The following is an 18769-nucleotide window of genomic DNA, read 5'->3' as shown; positions in this document are numbered from 1 at the left end:
GACATGAATATAAAATACACTTCAAAGTATATATTTGTACGACAAAGTACAATTTGTACTTCGACATACATGTTTGTACTTCTACGTACACATTTTCTGAACAGCCAATCAAAACACTAGTCTCTTGAGCCGCTTTTCCTTCAGATTTATTCATAATAAATGTTTAAAACTTTAGTTGAGGACAAAATGAATAAAAATATCAGAATGGCAAAATAACGTCACATAGAAGTTTCAAGTATTTAATGCATTGAAATAGATTATATACAAATTTGAAGAAGATTCAATTGTTACCTTTTTAAAATTAAAATTGTTCAGCATATTGTGTGTCTGAAATGATCATGCGGGGCGGAGTATCACGACCGTCCAGCGCATTACTGTGTTGGAAATTCCCAACGGTAACCAGTTACCAAGCATTAATGGGATAAATAATGTATTATAAACTCCCCGTTGGTGGTATTTTGTGATAACCATAACTTGCATAAGTCAGAGGTTAATTCCGCCACGCCAGGTCAATAAATACGCACAATATCTATGAGTTAGCGGTCGATAGTCGCATAATTTGGTATAAATTATAATAATAATAATGTTTCATAAATACGCACAATATCTATGAGTAAGCGGTCGATTGTGGCATAATTCGGTATAAATAATAATAATAATGTTCAATGTCAAAAATCTCTAAAAGCAACAGACGTAAGGTGTCTTCTGATTGGCTAACACTCAAGGGTCGGTGAAAATTGTACGTCGAAGTACATTTCTCGATCTACTTAGTAGGTCTTGCAGACTTTCGACGTCATGGTACGTCATATAGACACTAAGTACTGGTCCTACTCAGGAAACAGTTTGTTTCATCAAATGTCTCAATTCAACTTGACAGCTTGCTAAAGCAGTTGCATTTAGCATACAGTACACTGATTTAACATAATCAAAATCATGTGATGTGTCAAATCAATTTTGATTGACAAATTTGACAGGATTTTTGTTTAATCCAATAAGTTTTAGACTGTCAAATAACACACACTACGTATTGAAAGCCATACCTGGAGCTTTCGTCTGTATATCACTGACTTCATCAGAAGAATGATTTCTACTGTTGGGAAACGTTAACACCACTAATTGTCTTCTTATTTATTATCAATGTATAATTATGTGTAACAGCATAACAACATACTTGATTCGCAATTAAAATATTTAATAAATACAGGTATCTTGCAGGTTTCTAATTTTCTTTCGCAAACTATTGTTGAATAGTTTAAATTTTGTCGCCACTAAAAAACTAGCCATTTTGTAGCAATTCTAAAATCACAGTCTAAACTGCCTACACTTAGCTCTATAGTTACAATATGAATGCAAATATTAGAATGCATCATGTTATATCATCCATTTTTTTTTATTTAAACATTCAAATAACACATAACACAGTACATATATAAAAAGGTATGTGGTATTGTGTGGAGATACAAAACACTTCACATCATTTATTTGCACATAAAATAATAGTTACAAAATAAGTAAAACTAAAACACAATCATCAACCTACATTTCAAGAATATTTACGTATATGAAATTACTAAATGGTGTTATTGTATTACCTTTTACAAAATTAACATTGCTGGTTTTGTACTAGCCATAAAACATTTATCATGGATTAACAAGTAACAACCAATTTATTAATTACACAATAGAACGGAAATCATATTAATTACATTATGCATTTACTAAACAAGCTATTTGCTACTGTTTAGAATTACACTATCTTACTAAAAATGATCACAGGTACTTAGTGCTTTTACATACTTGTGGTAAGTTTTGTATTACTAGTTTGACAATTATCGGCAGACACTTGTCGATATACAGACAAAATTTGCATGGGAACTTCCTTTTTTTCAGCATAATTGCCTTCAAATTGTTAATTTAACAACCCTTTGACATTGTTTGCACATCTGATCTTATAATACAATAGCTGATTTTTGTTTATAGATAGACATATATAGACTTTTCAAAGTTCTATAAAAGTTCACACATGTTCCATCCAAGTAAACAAGCAGAACCAATAAAGATCACCACAGATAATAACTGTGTGTATAGCTTGGTAATTTGATAGATCAGGAATCCCTCCTTTGTTGATTTCTGTAAACCAAAACTGTCAGTTTTGCTGGATAGAATGGCTTGTATGATGCTCAGCTCTTGCCTTCGGCTTCGCAGAACAGCTTCTAAAAACGGAAAACCAACAAATATCTTAAAATTTGATCAATAATGCAGACAATTTATAAATGTCTTGTTTTTTGTTGATTTCGAATCTGGAAGATTTTTTACGTAAGATTGTAGTACGAAAATCCAACGGTATCGGATTTTGTGGTTTTAGGCCTAAACTAATTATAGTGATATGTAACCTTTCGGGATATCGGTAAAGTGCGAGCAGACGAGGTGTAAATACGTTAAAAATTAAAGCTAAAAGACTAAAAAGTTAGATCGGAATCTCTTTAAATTTTGTGAATAAATGTGTTTCTGGTGGATAACAACGACAACTTACCAGAGTATTGCTCATAATCACACGTAAAAAGTCTTTCTGAGACATTGTGTACACACCGGTCTTACTCGCAATAACGAAGTGACGTCACCATCTATGTATAGAATGCTTTTTGAGAGCGAATGAAAATGCGTCACATATTCTGACAAATAAACAGTAGGGTGTCGTTATTGAAATACCGCGAGAATACCATTGTGTCACACCGGTCTTTACTGACAATAACGTAGTGACGTCACCATCTATGTATAGAATGCGAGAATACTGGAAGAATAGAGTTGCCAACTATAATGTTTAAAACAAATAATTTTTTAACAAGCGTTTGTGATTTGTCAGGATAATAATAACAATAAGATATCGAAAAGATCAAAGCAAATAAATTCGACAGAAATCTAAGATTCGGCAATATATTTAAGACGGGTTATGTTCACTTAAATTGTGTTTGGTAAAGACTGTAACTATATGTAGTGAACCAGTCTTCGGCTTATACTCACTGAAGAAGAGCATTCAGGGGAGATAATTGAGTAATGACTTAATTCTGGAACGGTTGCGAAGAAAAACAAATAATGCGAGAATATTCAGTGCGATTCGCTACACAATTATGATGTCATTGATATAACTTTTCCTGAGGTATGTATTTACATGTGATTTAGCATATGTCAAAGTGTTTTTGATTTGTTCAAGGCCATAAATAGCATCGCGAAAATATATGTCGCGTGGCAAATTTTTTTGAGACGTATCCATATGTGGTATTCTTATGTAATTTTATGTCTAAATTCCCATATGTATGAACGGTCAACGCCCGCTTCGCGGGCTTTTGCCCGTATAATGAATTGCAATGGTAAAACCTACTGAATGGACCGCGCGGTTTATTGCCGCCTTAGTACCATGGTAAACCATAATTGAAACATGAATGTGTTGAACATGATGCTTCATGTTTGATTGTCTTGTCAATTTACATATTCAAACATTTTTGCTAGATTGCCCTACTACATTGATCAACGGTAGTTTTAATGACTAAGATTTTTAAATTAAAAATTTTCCCGAAAACTTTCATAGTCCGATATTTATAAATTTACGTAAACTTTATCGGCCCCTAATGACAAATTCTATTGAACAATAGAAAAATGATGAGATATCGATAGTTAGACAGCTTGTCACCGATACGTTTAATGCCTTTCAATAAAGAACCTAAGATATAACGATTTAGTTTTTCTAAAAAAACAAAAAAAAACAACATGTTTCTGTCAAAATAATACTTTGGGTGGTTATCTTTGAATTATTAAAATAACATAATTATGTTAGCTGTTGTTATTGTATATTTATTATAATTTGATATACATTGTAATTTGCACATGTACACTATTGGCATTTGCATTCTTAACATTTATTTACATAATGATTATCAATGTATACCCATTGCATGGCAAGTAATTACTTGCAATGACTTAAGTATGAAGAATAAACTTTCAACGTATCAAAGTATTTTTAGCAATATCTTTATTCTGACGTAAATTTACTCACAAAAAGATAAATCTTATGCTGATACTGGACGACATTTTACACACGTTACCCATCATTTGTTCGTGTGTGTGTTCAGATCTGCTCGAGCACACCAAAGACTCGCACGTCGCAGCTGTACGCAAGGCCAGGGACTACTACCAGTCGTGCATGAACGAATGTAGGTCCATCTACACTTATCTCATATAACTATATGTGGATTTTAAGACATCCACACTTTACTACGGTCTATATATGGCAATAGTGTCAATATTATCCATATGTTAGCGCATATAAGGTTGTGTTTTTGCGTTATAATTAAATGATTATCAAAAGCATTGAGAGTGTTCTTTTTGAGACTTCTCCAAATGAATGTACCGGGGAACTCCAAATGAATGTACCGGGGAACTCCAAATGAATGTACCGGGGAACTCCAAATGAAACTCCTTGAACTCGACTGCCAAGTGTTCCGAATAATTCTTTGTTTTAATGTGTATACTAATGTTTAAGATGATACAGTTAATAAAAGAACGAGTGGGAAAATTTAACGCTAATTGAATACTTGTTATAAAAAAACTGTCACAAAAACAACCACTTCATCTGTTCAAAGCTATCAAAAGGTGTAAAGGATTAAGCCCTATCACACACGGGGTGTGAACTACCTCCACGAGTTATGGAGAGTGCATTTCATATTGAATATGCTTAGGGACTGACCCATGTGCTCGAGTTATTGATGGTAATTGTTTAAATTTAAGTATTCAATGATTTGCCTATACTATGATATTTGTACCAGCTTTTTCAGGAGTTAGAGACACGTATATTCAAGTGAAAGAAGTACTTTAGGTTATATAATTATGTGTTATGCATTGCGTTTTGCACGTGTTACAAATGTTTGTTGTGATGATGGTAATGACGATGACGATGATGGTGATGATGATGATGATGATGGTGGTGGTGGTGGTGATGATGATGATGATGAGGATGATGAGGATGATTATTATTATTATTATTATTATTATTATTATTATTATTATTATTATTATTATTATTATGATGTGCAGCATATATTGAGAAACTGAACGCTACGGAGCTGACGTCCCTTCTAGACGATCATCTCAGCGGCTGGCCGACACTGGCGGGACATCCCGGGGGCACATGGGACGAGACGGGTTTCAACCTTGAGGACGAACTGGTTCATTTCCGGACCCATGGGGTTGTTTCTTTGGTGCGAATATACGTCGGTCTAGACGAGAAAGATACACGAAAAAGAATTATAACAGTAAGCTTGTAAGATTTCTTTACCTTTTAAAGAGATTGCGGACTATTCCAGAAATTATATCGTGGTCATAAATTTTTGAGACTTTATCTGTCATCGTTTATCATTCGTCTAATTACTGTCATTTTGTGTAAATAATAATGAAATAAACTAAATTATGCATTAACTGATATCGCTCTGTATACCGGTATTCGTCGTGCTGAACAGAATGTGTGCTTGTTTACAGATTGACGAGCCGTATTTGAATCTCGTCAGCAGAAACTTCTTTTTCGACGATGCGCACGCACATCTGCGCGAGGCACTGCTGAAGTACATGGTTGATTTGGCGGTCTTGTTAGGAGCAGATAGGAGTGTGGCACAGAGAGACATGGAGGCTGTGATGGCGCTAGATACAGACCTGGCTAACGTGTGTATTGCATAGTTATTAACATGTATGTGGCTCTTCCGTTTGTAAAATAAGGCTATAGAACTGATGATAGACACACACATATCAAGGATTTCTTCAACTGAACACTAATATCGACTTCTTTGCATTTAACAACAAAGCAATGCTTACATGACGTGTGCGAAACGCGCTCACACTAAGGCGGATCTAGTTTTAACTTAAGAGATAAAAAGAAATTGTTTTAAGCATTGCATTTTCGCCGTCAGCTCTTTTGTTTAAGGACGTCGATGCACTTTACATTGAAAATGTTAACCGGTAGATAAATTTACATTAATAATATGCTATGCATTTATTAGGCAAACAGTCCACCATTTATTGCTATATTATATTGGTACCTCATGCTTCGTATAACTGATGTGAACTTCTGCCCAAAGGTGTCGCTGTCTAAAGAGGAGAGTCGAGCGCGCAGCTCCCGATACAACCGCATGACCATTGCTGAGCTGAGACAGAGATTCCCTACGGACGGACTGGTAAATATTGCTTCAGATTGGGTCAACCGCATGCTTATTAAATGAGTCGCGTTCTGCGAAAACTGGGCATAAAGCATGTGCGTAAAGTGTCGTCCCAGATTAGCCTGTGCAGTCCGCACAGGCTAATCAGGGACGACACTTTCCGCTTTTATGGTATTTAAGTTTCAAGGAAGTTCCTCCTTACCGAAAATCAAGTTTAGGCAGAAATTGTGTCGTCCCTGATTAGCCTGTGCGGACTGCAAAGGCTAATCTTGGACGACACTTTACGCACACGCATTATGCCCAGTTTTCTCAGAACGCGGCTCAATAATCACGTGTCACAAGCAAAAACTAGCCACTAGATTTGTTGAAGAACGTTTAGCATAAACGATTGCCTCAATGTGATATTTATTTTCGGATCATTTTAATAAAGCAATTAGTGTGCATTCGACAACTAAATTGGTTTCTGTTAAATTAAATGATTAGGATTGCGTCTTCTGATAATAATGCGTTTAGATGCAGACCTTTGTTTGGAAACATAGATTATAAACGCAAAAGAATTATTCGAAATAATTGATCGAACAAAAGAAACAAACGTACGATTCCAATGAAAAAAAGTGCATACTTTTGTGTGAGATTTATTGCTCGGAGACAAAGACCAGGGGCGCATGCGGATTGTCCGGTAATACCCATTGTATTATAAATTGTATACTCCATGACTAGTTCGTATTTTATGCATTTAACTGCGTTAGTCATTGACTCTTTAGGGATGTTCAAAGGTTAAATGCGAGCATTTTCTACCGAAATCTAACCTATTCCAATCAATAGTGTATTGTATATATATCTGAGGACAACCGTACTAACTACGTGACCCATACGTGTACGTATACTATACGGCAGATGGACTGGGGCCGCCTCATACAGAGGTTCCTAGATTCGGCCACTGACAACATCACAGTGACGGACGAGGAGCCGGTGATCATGGAGACGCCAAAGTTCTATAGCAACGTGTTTAGAATCCTCCAGCAGCATGGCAACAGGTATCGGAGGGCATGACCGTTGTCATGAAGACGTTAGTTCTATAAGTCGATACCATTGTTTTAATGACTCGAATAAAATTAATAGCTAATAGTTCAAAGACTATCGTACTAACCGTATAATATGTTTAACAATGGTTGAAAGACTAACGTATAGACCAAATATTATGTTTATAAAGTTTCAAAGACTAACTTACTGACCGTATGTTCTGTTTATAAAATGGTTCAAAGACTAACGTGCTGGTCATCTGTTCTGATAATAAAATGATGACCAAAGTGATACTTGGCTTAATTTTTTGATATATATGGCTTATTAAATTTGAGGATGCCTATATCGTAACATATATGATCAGCGCTCTTGAAAAAGACGGCTTATTGCATATGTATGATGCATCGTCCCAGATCGGCCTGTGAAGTCCGCAAAGGCTGACCGGGCCGACATTTTCCGCTTTAATGGCATTTTACCTTCAAAGGAAGTCTCTTCGAAACTAAAATTCAGTCTAAGCGGAAAGTGTCGTCCCAGATGAGCCTGTACTGACTGCTCAGGCGGAAAGTGTCGTCCCAGATGAGCCTGTACTGACTGCACAGGCTTATCTTGAACGATACTTTACGCACATGCAATCAGCCCGATTTTGCAAGATGTGGTATTCGGTTCTCCGCAACTATGGAAACAAACACATCTTATCCGTTGTTTTAAACAGCCCTGATGGTCATATATGTACGAACGGTAGATTAATTCAAATAAATAAAGCCGTTACTTGTTCTGGTTGTGAAATATAATTGCTCACTGAGTAATCCGTGTCAAAAACAAATATGTGTCATCAGTATTGAAATAGGATGGGACAGCTAGGTGTGTACAAACAGATGAAATAGGGATTGTTTTTCAAAGAACGGGCTTTTTTAGTGTGTCAGTAAATTCCTTAAATTGGTGAAGTTCTAATTCGGAACTGTTACAAACAGAAAATATCTTTTTTTCATGTTTCCCTAGGCGAGCACGAACCAAGTTATATTGGCTTGACAAGCTTTCGCGTAAAACACGCTGATATTACCACAACCATTAATTAATTATTATTTCATGCCCATTTTTAATATATATCATACTTTTCATCGCTTGGTTGAATAAGCATTTATTTGAGTCTTGTTCTGAGAAAACTGGGCATAATGCCGCAGTCCGCACAGGCTAATCAGGGACGACACTTTCCGCCTTAACTGGATTTTCGTGTAGAAAAGACTTCCTTTATACGAAAAATACCATAAAAGCGGAAAGTGTCGTCCCTGATTAGCCTGTGCGGACTGCACAGGCTAATCTGGGACGACACTTTACGCACATGCATTATGCCCAGTTTTCTCAGAACGCGACTCATTTATACCGCCATTACATGTCGAAAGTATGTTGTTTGGCTATGTACTTATGTATTTGTCAATAAAATTGACTTGACTTGATAACATATTTGTAACATTTATAATTGTATCCATTTCAAATTATGTTTATTTATTAACAAAGCTTTATTAAAAAAAAATCTTCGTCATAATTAGTATTTTGCTCCCGGATTTACAGCGTTCTTATCAAAGAGAAAAGGTTGTTAGATCGTCATTTCGACAACAGATGTATTAATGATTGTTATCTCTTTGTTTCTAAAACCTTTGAACACGTCATCTTTTATAAAAGACATCAGGAAATGATCAAGTAGCTTCGTGGAGTCAATTTATATAAAAAAACGTTTAGATTTTCCAACTGATAAAGATACCCAATCCTTTAATCCACGTGTCTGTTTGCAGAACGGTGAAGAACTACATGGCGTGGGCGTACGTGTCCAACCTCGTGATCCGTCTGCCACAGCGCTTCATCGAGAAGAACGCCGCTTACAGGAAGGCACGCCTTAAGTTCACCTTAAGTTTGGTTGACAAAGTGTTTAGCCACTCACAACGCTAGAACTGTATTGCTGGTCTTATATAGCTCGCAGACTAGTGTTTAGCCACTCACAACGCTAGAACTGTATTGCTGGTCTTATATAGCTCGCGGACTAGTGTTTAGCCGCTCACAACGCTAGAACTGTATTGCTGGTCTTATATAGCTCGCGGACTAGTGTTTAGCCACTCACAACGCTAGAACTGTATTGCTGGTCTTATATAGCTCGCGGACTAGTGTTTAGCCACTCACAACGCTAGAACTGTATTGCTGGTCTTATATAGCTCGCGGACTAGTGTTTAGCCACTCACAACGCTAGAACTGTATTGCTGGTCTTATATAGCTCGCGGACTGCACAGGCTAATCTGCGATGACTCTTTAGGCATGCATTAGGCCCAGGCATGCATTAGGCCCAGGCATGCATTAGGCCCAGGCATGCATTAGGCTCAGGCATGCATTAGGCCCAGTATTCACCGAAAGAGGCTCTTTTGATAGCACGACAATGACATCAATCCTTGTGTGACCTTACATCATATGGATGAATCCATGATGATTTGACTCAACTTTGCATTGTGACATTTAACGAATGTCACAGTTAAGCAAATAGCCAACATGTTGTCATGTAATGGAAGGTTCTAGATTCGTAACATGTATGGGTTCTTTGTGGCGCAGATGTATATAAGGGAGGTCATTCTTAGACGTAATATATTATGTGATGTGAAACTAGTATAAAACGACAATTATATGTCATGTCATCTCATATTATATGGGACGCTATAAGTCTATATTAAAAGGACGATCTGTCATGCAAGTCGATACTATATGAGACTATTTCTGTATATGAGCCCCGCTCTGTGAAAACAGGTCTTAATGCATGTGCGAAGAATGTTGTCTCCAAGATAGGCCCTGCAGTCCACACATGCTTATCAGGGACGGCACCTTCAGCTTAACTGGATTTTCGCGAAGAAGAGACTTCCTAAAACGAAAAATACCATATACGCGGAAAGTTTCGTCCGTGGTTGGCCTGTGAAGGCTGTAATTTTGCGACGACACAATACGAACATGCATAGTTAAGCTCGTTTTCCAAGAGTAAAAGTTAATATTTTAAGTTATGAAATATGTGATATGATACATGTCATACGTCTGACCTAACAGGTGCAATACGGCACCTCGGAGAAGCAGTCCCGCTGGAAAACCTGCTCGCAGTCCGCCCAATATGATTTCGGTATGGCCGTGGGACGACTGTTTGTGGAGGAAGCTTTCGACGAGGAGGCAAAACATAAGGTACAAAATAGTGTCATAGTATGTTAAATAGAAGCCAAATATTGGGTAAAAAACAGTGATAGAGGCCAAACATCAGGTACACCACAGTACTTAAAAAATGGTCAAAAATAAGGTATAGAACAGTACGTGAAAGAGAGGCCAAACATAGGGTTCACCACGGTACGTAAAACAGAGGCCAAACACAAGGTAAACAACTGTTTGTGAAAAAGATACCAAATATAAGGTACACAACGGCACGAGAAATAGAGGCCAAACACAAGGTATATCACATTGCGTGAAATTGAGGCCAAACATAAGGTCCAAAGTACTTGAAAGAGAGGCCAAACATACGGTATACAACAGTATGTGAAATGGAGGTCAAACATAAGATATAAAATCAGCATGTGAAATAGAAGCCAAACATAATGTATTCAATAATGTTTGTTGTAGAGGCCAAATATAAGGTATACAATAAGACGTGTAGTAGAGGCCAAACATTAGGTATAAAACAGTATGCAATAGAGGCCAACGATAATGTATACAATAAAACGTGTAGCAGAGGCAAAACATAAGGTATACACTTGTTTACACATTTTATACAGCAGTGAAACATGCCAAACATAAGGTACATAACAGTGATAGAGACCAAATATAAGGTACACAACAGTGAAGGCATGAAGGCATGTGGAATAGAGGGCAGAGATCATGTACACGGCAGTACGTGTAATATTAGCAAAACATTTGGTATACAACAGTGATAGTATGTGAAATAGAGGCCAAACATAAGATATAAAACAATGGTAGAGGCCAAACAACAGGCATTGAACAGTAAAAGCCAAACATAAGTTATACAGCAAGTATAGTATGTGAAAAAATGAACAAACATAAGGTACACAACAGTGATAGTATTGAAATTAAGGGTAAAACATTGGGTATACAACAGTACATGAAATAGTGGCAAAACATAAGGTACACAACAGTGATATTATGTGAAAGAGAGGGCAACTATAAGATACACAACTGAGGTAATATGTGAAATAGAGGGCAAACATAAGGTATACAAAAGTACATGAATATAGGCAAAATATAAGGTATGCAACAGTTATTGAGACCAAACATAAGGTTTACAACAGTTTGTTAAATAGAGGCAAAATATAAGGTATACAATAGTGATAATAACTTAAATAGAGGCCAAGCAATAGGTTTACAACAGTATGTGAAATGGAGTCCAAGCATAAGGTACACAACATGGATTGTATGTGTAATAGAGGCCAATCATAAGGTATACAACATGGATTGTATGTGTAATGGAGGCCAATCATAAGGTATACTACATGGATTGTATGTGTAATAGAGGCCAATCATAAGGTATACTACATGGATTGTATGTGTAATAGAGGCCAATCATAAGGTACACAACATGGATTGTATGTGTAATGGAGGCCAATCATAAGGTACACAACATGGATTGTATGTGTAATAGAGGCCAATCATAAGGTATACAACATGGATTGTATGTGTAATAGAGGCCAATCATAAGGTACACAACATGGATTGTATGTATAATAGAGGCCAAACATAAGGTATACAACATGGATTGTATGTGTAACAGAGGCCAATCATAAGGTATACAACATGGATTGTATGTGTAATAGAGGCCAATCATAAGGTATACAACATGGATTGTATGTGTTACAGAGGCCAATCATAAGGTACACAACATGGATTGTATGTGTAATAGAGGCCAATCATAAGGTATACAACATGGATTGTATGTGTAATAGAGGCCAATCATAAGGTATACAACATGGATTGTATGTGTAATAGAGGCCAAACATAAGGTATACAACATGGATTGTATGTGTAAAAGAGGCCAATCATAAGGTACACAACATGGATTGTATGTGTAATGGAGGCCAATCATAAAGTATACAACATGGATTGTATGTGTAATAGAGGCCAATCATAAGGTATACAACATGGATTGTATGTGTAACAGAGGCCAATCATAAGGTACACAACATGGATTGTATGTGTAATAGAGGCCAATCATAAGGTACACAACATGGATTGTATGTGTAATGGAGGCCAATTATAAGGTATACAACATGGATTGTATGTGTAATAGAGGCCAATCATAAGGTATACAACATGAATTGTATGTGTAATAGAGGCGAATCATAAGGTACACAACATGAATTGTATGTGTAATGGAGGCCAATCATAAGGTACACAACATGGATTGTATGTGAAATGGAGGCCAATCATAAGGTACACAACATGGATTGTATGTGTAATGGAGGCCAATCATAAGGTACACAACATGGATTGTATGTGTAATAGAGGCCAATCATAAGGTATACAACATGGATTGTATGTGTAATAGAGGCCAATCATAAGGTACACAACATGGATTGTATGTGTAATAGAGGCCAATCATAAGGTACACAACATGGATTGTATGTGTAATAGAGGCCAATCATAAGGTACACAACATGGATTGTATGTGTAATAGAGGCCAATCATAAGGTATACAACATGGATTGTATGTGTAATGGAGGCCAATCATAAGGTATACAACATGGATTGTATGTGTAATAGAGGCCAATCATAAGGTATACAACATGGATTGTATGTGTAATAGAGGCCAATCATAAGGTATACTACATGGATTGTATGTGTAATAGAGGCCAATCACAAGGTACACAACATGGATTGTATGTGTAATAGAGGCCAATCATAAGGTATACAACATGGATTGTATGTGAAATAGAGGCCAATCATAAGGTACACAACATGGATTGTATGTGTAATAGAGGCCAATCATAAGGTACACAACATGGATTGTATGTGTAATGGAGGCCAAACATAAGGTATACAACATGGATTGTATGTGTAATAGAGGCCAATCATAAGGTATACAACATGGATTGTATGTGTAATAGAGGCCAATCATAAGGTATACAACATGGATTGTATGTGTAATAGAGGCCAATCATAAGGTATACAACAGTGACAGTACCTGCAATAGAGGGAAAACACAAGGTACTAGTATACAACAGTGACAGTACCTGCAATAGAGGGAAATCATTAAGGTATACAACAGTGACAGTACCTGCAATAGAGGGAAATCATTAAGTAAACAAAATATGCGTTATAGAGGCCAAACATAAGGCATATAATAGTAATAGATGCCAAACATATGGTATACAACAGTATGTAAAAGATTGCAAACATAGTTACACAACAGTTATAAAATATTAAATAGAGGCAAACCATTAGTTATACAACACAAGGTGTGCGACGTGCAGTAAAATTGTGTGTACTAGGTATACAACAGTGATATTAATTGAAAAAGAGTCCAAACATAAGTTATACAACAGTATGTATGCGAAGTGCAGTGATAGTACATATAACAGAGGCCAAAATAAGGTATACGCCATTAATAGTAAATTATGTAGCAATATTACATGTCACTAAACATAATTTATGCCGTAGTATGTATGTATGCAAATTACTGTAATGGTAATATATGCCAAACACAAGGTATACGCAACGTAGTAATCGTGTGTTATTAAGGTCAGAATTTTTTAATAAAATGATTTTCGGACCCGCCGACTCCATTTTTTGACGAAACCAAACAAAAAAAAAATTAAAATCTTTTTTTTTCGGATGCCAAAAGGTGGCTTTTAAACACGAAACGCTTGCCGGGTTTTAGAAAAAGTTCAAATGAGTTATAAATCATCATAATAAACCCAGTTTTAATTACCCACATTAATACGCGAACCTCCATCATCGTGTACATGTGCTGGAATTTACCAACAGCTACGCCATCATTGTTTGTGCAAGAAGTTGATGAACGCTACAACGCTTTCATCAGCAAAGTCTGCTAATTTCCCAATAATTATGCAACCGTCAAATAAAATCCTGAATGGAATCGATTTGTAAGTAAATATTTTATTATTTCTTTACAAGTTTATAAAATTTATAGTATTAAAATGACTAAAAAATATTATTAAAGCAATAAGAAAAGAACGCTTTTAATTTAACAGGTGCTCGAAATGCCGCACAAATACGGTCATATTTTAGAGAATAAAATTTTAGGTGTTGTTTAATGTAGTTGTAGTGACGAATTTGTGCATATAATATGTGTTTTTTCGTTATTTTCAATGGGTACGAAACTTTGGTTTTGTTCCGAACTGGTTCGTACCAAAAGTTCAAAAATCGCAAAATCAACAGTTTCTAAAACGATTTCAAACCATGAATGTCCAAATAAAATAGTCAAGTTTATGGGGGTTATTATCGGATTAACAAATCCTTATGACATTGAACTATCAATTATGTTATCCTGGGATAAACTGTCACGAAGGTCAATAATTATAACGATTATTAGGGACGCTATTTCTTTAATCAATACCATGACAAAAACACATGTTAAATTGTTTCAACAGGCATTTGTGTTTAACAGTTCCATTATTAAAATGTTCTGGGAACAATATATTTTAATTAAGATACCAACTATTTCTGAAATCAAAAGTAGGTCCTTCACTCGATGTACTATATTTCGGATATGTTAAAATTCGGACATATATAAAGATAGTGACATTTATGTCTTGATTTGTTGTATATAGTTTGTACAAATATGTTTTGTGTTATTTTAGACAACAAGAATGGATGGTGGCAATTATCCTGGGTCTTTCTGTCAAGAAAAAGATGTGAAAAAATATTCATTTAATTGAACCTGGAAATCAACCACCACAACTAACAGAAAACCTTTTAACAAAAGGTGTTGTTTTAGAATTTGTGAAATTTGATAATAAACAGAAGTTGATGTATATCATGTCCAAATGACCAAATGTATAAACTGTTAAACAATTTGAATTGAGATGCTTTATTTTCGGATGTTTGATTTATTTTTCCTTTCAGATGATATATATTTGTGTGATTCTAGTTTTTAATAAATAATTCTGAAACATTTATGCAGCATACTGTTACATTATTGTTAACGTTATTATATTATGTTGGTTATCTGGTTTATCAAGTGGAAAAAAATGTTAGTTATATAAAAAATAAAGCTTTTAATATTAAGACTTATGAAGGTACTTATTGTTGTTTATGTATTAACATACTTCTCAGAGTAATAAAAATATAGTAAATGCAATTATTCATTAATGTAGTAAGGTTCCTTAAATGATTGTCCTTATTGATTAAGTTTGAATTATGGGCGGTTTTCACACCGCGATCAAGTGGCGACAACTTTTTTTGGGCCAGTGAAACCCCTGAAAAGCGTTTTATTATGCTATTTGTATTTGTCTGCGGTATTGATTTTTACTGGACAATAAACTATAAATGTTTCTTTTAAACCTCAATAGCTTATTGGTTGTTTGTGGAGATAAAGTATTTTTAATGCAACATATGGATTCCTTGTGAAAAAAAAACATCAAAAAATCGTCAAAAAATTTATTATAGACAAGTGAAAAGATTGCATAACTTTTGAACTTATATATATATATATATATATATATATATATATATATATATATATATATATATATATATATATATATAGTTAAGATATTTTTTAAATTCAAACTCATTTAAAAACTGCACATCAAGACCTACAGTCTGATTATGATCATTTTGCACATCAACATGTTTGAAAAAAATCACTGTGGTTGCTTAGTAAAAAGAACTTCATACCATAACATATTTAAAATGAGTGCATATTTGGTCACCCATCTTTTTTTCCGTCCTCCTACCCGACACTTTTAGAAAAAAAATCCGAAAATAATTTTAATAAAAAATGTTGGCCTAAGTTGACTTCATTTAGCATCCATTACGCAGTATAAGTACATGTATAAATAATGGACAAATGCTCAATAAAATCAAAAAGCTGATCATTAAGTTATTTTTATGAAAAAATAGTCTAAGTTATTTGAAACAAGAAACTGCGTTTACCGATCGTAGTTGTCATTGTGACTTTGGTGACAGTTGTGTGGAGTAACATTCTAATCATACTCGGACAGGCCTTGGAAATGATTCATGAAATACGAGAGGCGTTCTACGAGCGTCTCAACGATCTGGACTGGATGGACGAAGAGACCAAAGCCAGGGCGAAGGAAAAGGTAGTGTTATTTATAAAAACTATTTTCAGACGTTTGCTATATTTTGAAGTCATGCATTTTTATTATATTGTGACATTAAAAAAAGACATTCTAAACGTATGACTATTAAGCTATATTATGGTGTCATAAAGTATGAGGGATCGAATGTAATAACGCCAATATGGCATATATATATATATAGTTGGTAAATGATATATAAAAAATTAATAAATAAATAAATAAACATCTATTTATTTATTTATATATCATTTACCAACTTTTCGGCGAAGCAGAAAAACGTCATTGTTCAGTTATGCCTGGACCAAGATGCTTTTCAGAAACTTGTTATTGTTTGGACCGTTTAATTGCAACCTCTGCTAATGTTCGTTCCGGGATTGGAATACACTGAGTTTGAACCTTGATATTCAGAAATGACTCATGTTTTGGCCGGAATATCAAGAAACAACGTAATGTCTGGAACAGAAAATTTATAAAACCTAGTCAGCATTGGACCGGGATTTATTTTAAAATCATAGTAATGTTATCACCGGAATATTTTCTAACTTACTGCTGTTTTGACCTGCATGTTTTACTATATGTTTTACAACAGGCAAAGTACATCAAAGAAAACATTGGATATCCCGATTTCATTCTTGATGACGAAGAATTAAATGAATATTACAAAGACGTACGTATCATTGTTTTACATGTGCACTCGATTTACCTGGTTTTTTTTTCGTTATCCATCGACGGCACAAAAAAATAGCATACACATATGTAGGTGGCATGTTTCATTGCTCACGTGTTTTCAATTCCGTATGATCTCCACCACTCATATCTGCGTCTTATGATCGCCTAATATCACTACTTTTAGTTGGAGATTGACAATCTGCATTACTTCACCAACACCGTCAATATCATGAAGGTATTAGCCAAGAAAGCCATGGCCTCCTTGAGAAAACCCATGGAAACAGACCCGAAAAAGTAAGTAGGAATGCATATGTACATGTTTAAATATAAGTACAGATAAAACTGTGCGTTCGGTTGTATAACCCGCTGTACAATTTCCTATATACCTGTATTTAGTGTTGCCACTGGTAAGATTGCGTACTCGTGTATGACAACTTTGCCGTTCAAGCACCGGAGCCTTTTAAGTGCGTATATAGTTTTCAAACTTCTACGGCTTGCTATTGTACGTGTAAGTGTAAGATAGCGCAACAATAATTTGAGTCGTGTTCTTAGAAAACTGGGCATAATGCATGTGCGTAAAGTGTCGTCCCAGATTAGCCTGTGCACTCCGCACAGGCTAATCACGGACGACTCTTTACGCACATGCATTATGCCCAGTTTTCTAAGAACACGACTCATTTATAGGAGAAGCTTATTTTATGTGCACAAGATTGAACGTGGCAATACTACAAACTATTTCAAGCACATATTACTGTTATGTACACACAACCAACGCAATACCGTGTAGCTTTGTGTTTCATACAATTGACTTTATTAAATATCGGCGCATAAAAGCTTAAACTACAAGTAAGGTACAGACGACCTCTTAAAGATCTGATAAATTATTTTGCGTCATACCATTGCAGGTGGGACGTAGCCCCTGCTGTTGTGAATGCCTTCTATTCACCTCTGAAAAACACCATAAGTAAGTCACATTGATGTCTGCAAACTAACATACATTAACCCAATACCTTTAATAACTAATTGTAAGTGCATTTACCATTGCTTATAATATTAACTCATAATACTCATAGATTAACAGTTAGTACTAAACTTTACCCATGTACTAATATTTATCATGCTTGAGGTCGCCTTGGCCTAGTGGATATGGTGTCCACCTAGCGATTGGGAGGTCACGGGTTCGATCCCCACTGTGGGAGCGTTCTTTAAATCTCCCCCATAGACACCAAGGAAACGGACTCGGGAGCGTTTCATATAAGGCTTGTTATGCAATCGAGCTTAAATAAATAGGTTTACAAAAAAATTACCATGCTTACTTATATCTACAAACTGTACTTGTATTTACCAATTGTACTTATACTTACCCATTTTATTTATATTTACCCATAATACTTATATATTTACCCATAATACTTCTATTCACCCATGCTAGTCAGAATGCGCTGAAACGTTGGAATAAGCAACTTTGTTTCAGCAGCACTGTTTCCCGTCTTGATCGAGATGCCCTAGTGACGGCTGTTGCGTTGCAATACATACATGTGATGTTTGTTGATGCATGTTGTTGAGTTT

General features: G+C 35.4%; 1 protein-coding gene across 7 annotated transcripts in view; it reads left to right on the top strand.

Moving 5' to 3' along the window:
• The window catches only part of LOC127832439 (neprilysin-like), a 36997-nt gene that overhangs the window by 11028 nt on the left and 7200 nt on the right, over positions 1 to 18769 (top strand). For all 7 annotated transcript variants that reach the window (XM_052357905.1, XM_052357908.1, XM_052357902.1 and 4 more), the window contains 11 exons: positions 4128 to 4208; positions 5089 to 5306; positions 5530 to 5709; positions 6123 to 6218; positions 7098 to 7237; positions 9014 to 9107; positions 10299 to 10427; positions 16433 to 16531; positions 17121 to 17198; positions 17385 to 17494; positions 18106 to 18164. In XM_052357905.1, the coding sequence (XP_052213865.1) occupies positions 4128 to 4208; positions 5089 to 5306; positions 5530 to 5709; positions 6123 to 6218; positions 7098 to 7237; positions 9014 to 9107; positions 10299 to 10427; positions 16433 to 16531; positions 17121 to 17198; positions 17385 to 17494; positions 18106 to 18164 (1284 nt within the window). The remainder of the gene's footprint in view (positions 1 to 4127; positions 4209 to 5088; positions 5307 to 5529; positions 5710 to 6122; positions 6219 to 7097; positions 7238 to 9013; positions 9108 to 10298; positions 10428 to 16432; positions 16532 to 17120; positions 17199 to 17384; positions 17495 to 18105; positions 18165 to 18769) is intronic.

This window comes from Dreissena polymorpha, chromosome 5, assembly GCF_020536995.1.
Source record: "Dreissena polymorpha isolate Duluth1 chromosome 5, UMN_Dpol_1.0, whole genome shotgun sequence".
Lineage (NCBI taxonomy): Eukaryota > Metazoa > Mollusca > Bivalvia > Myida > Dreissenidae > Dreissena > Dreissena polymorpha.
Note: the sequence above shows the minus strand (reverse complement) of the source record. Positions and strands in the feature narration are given on the sequence as shown.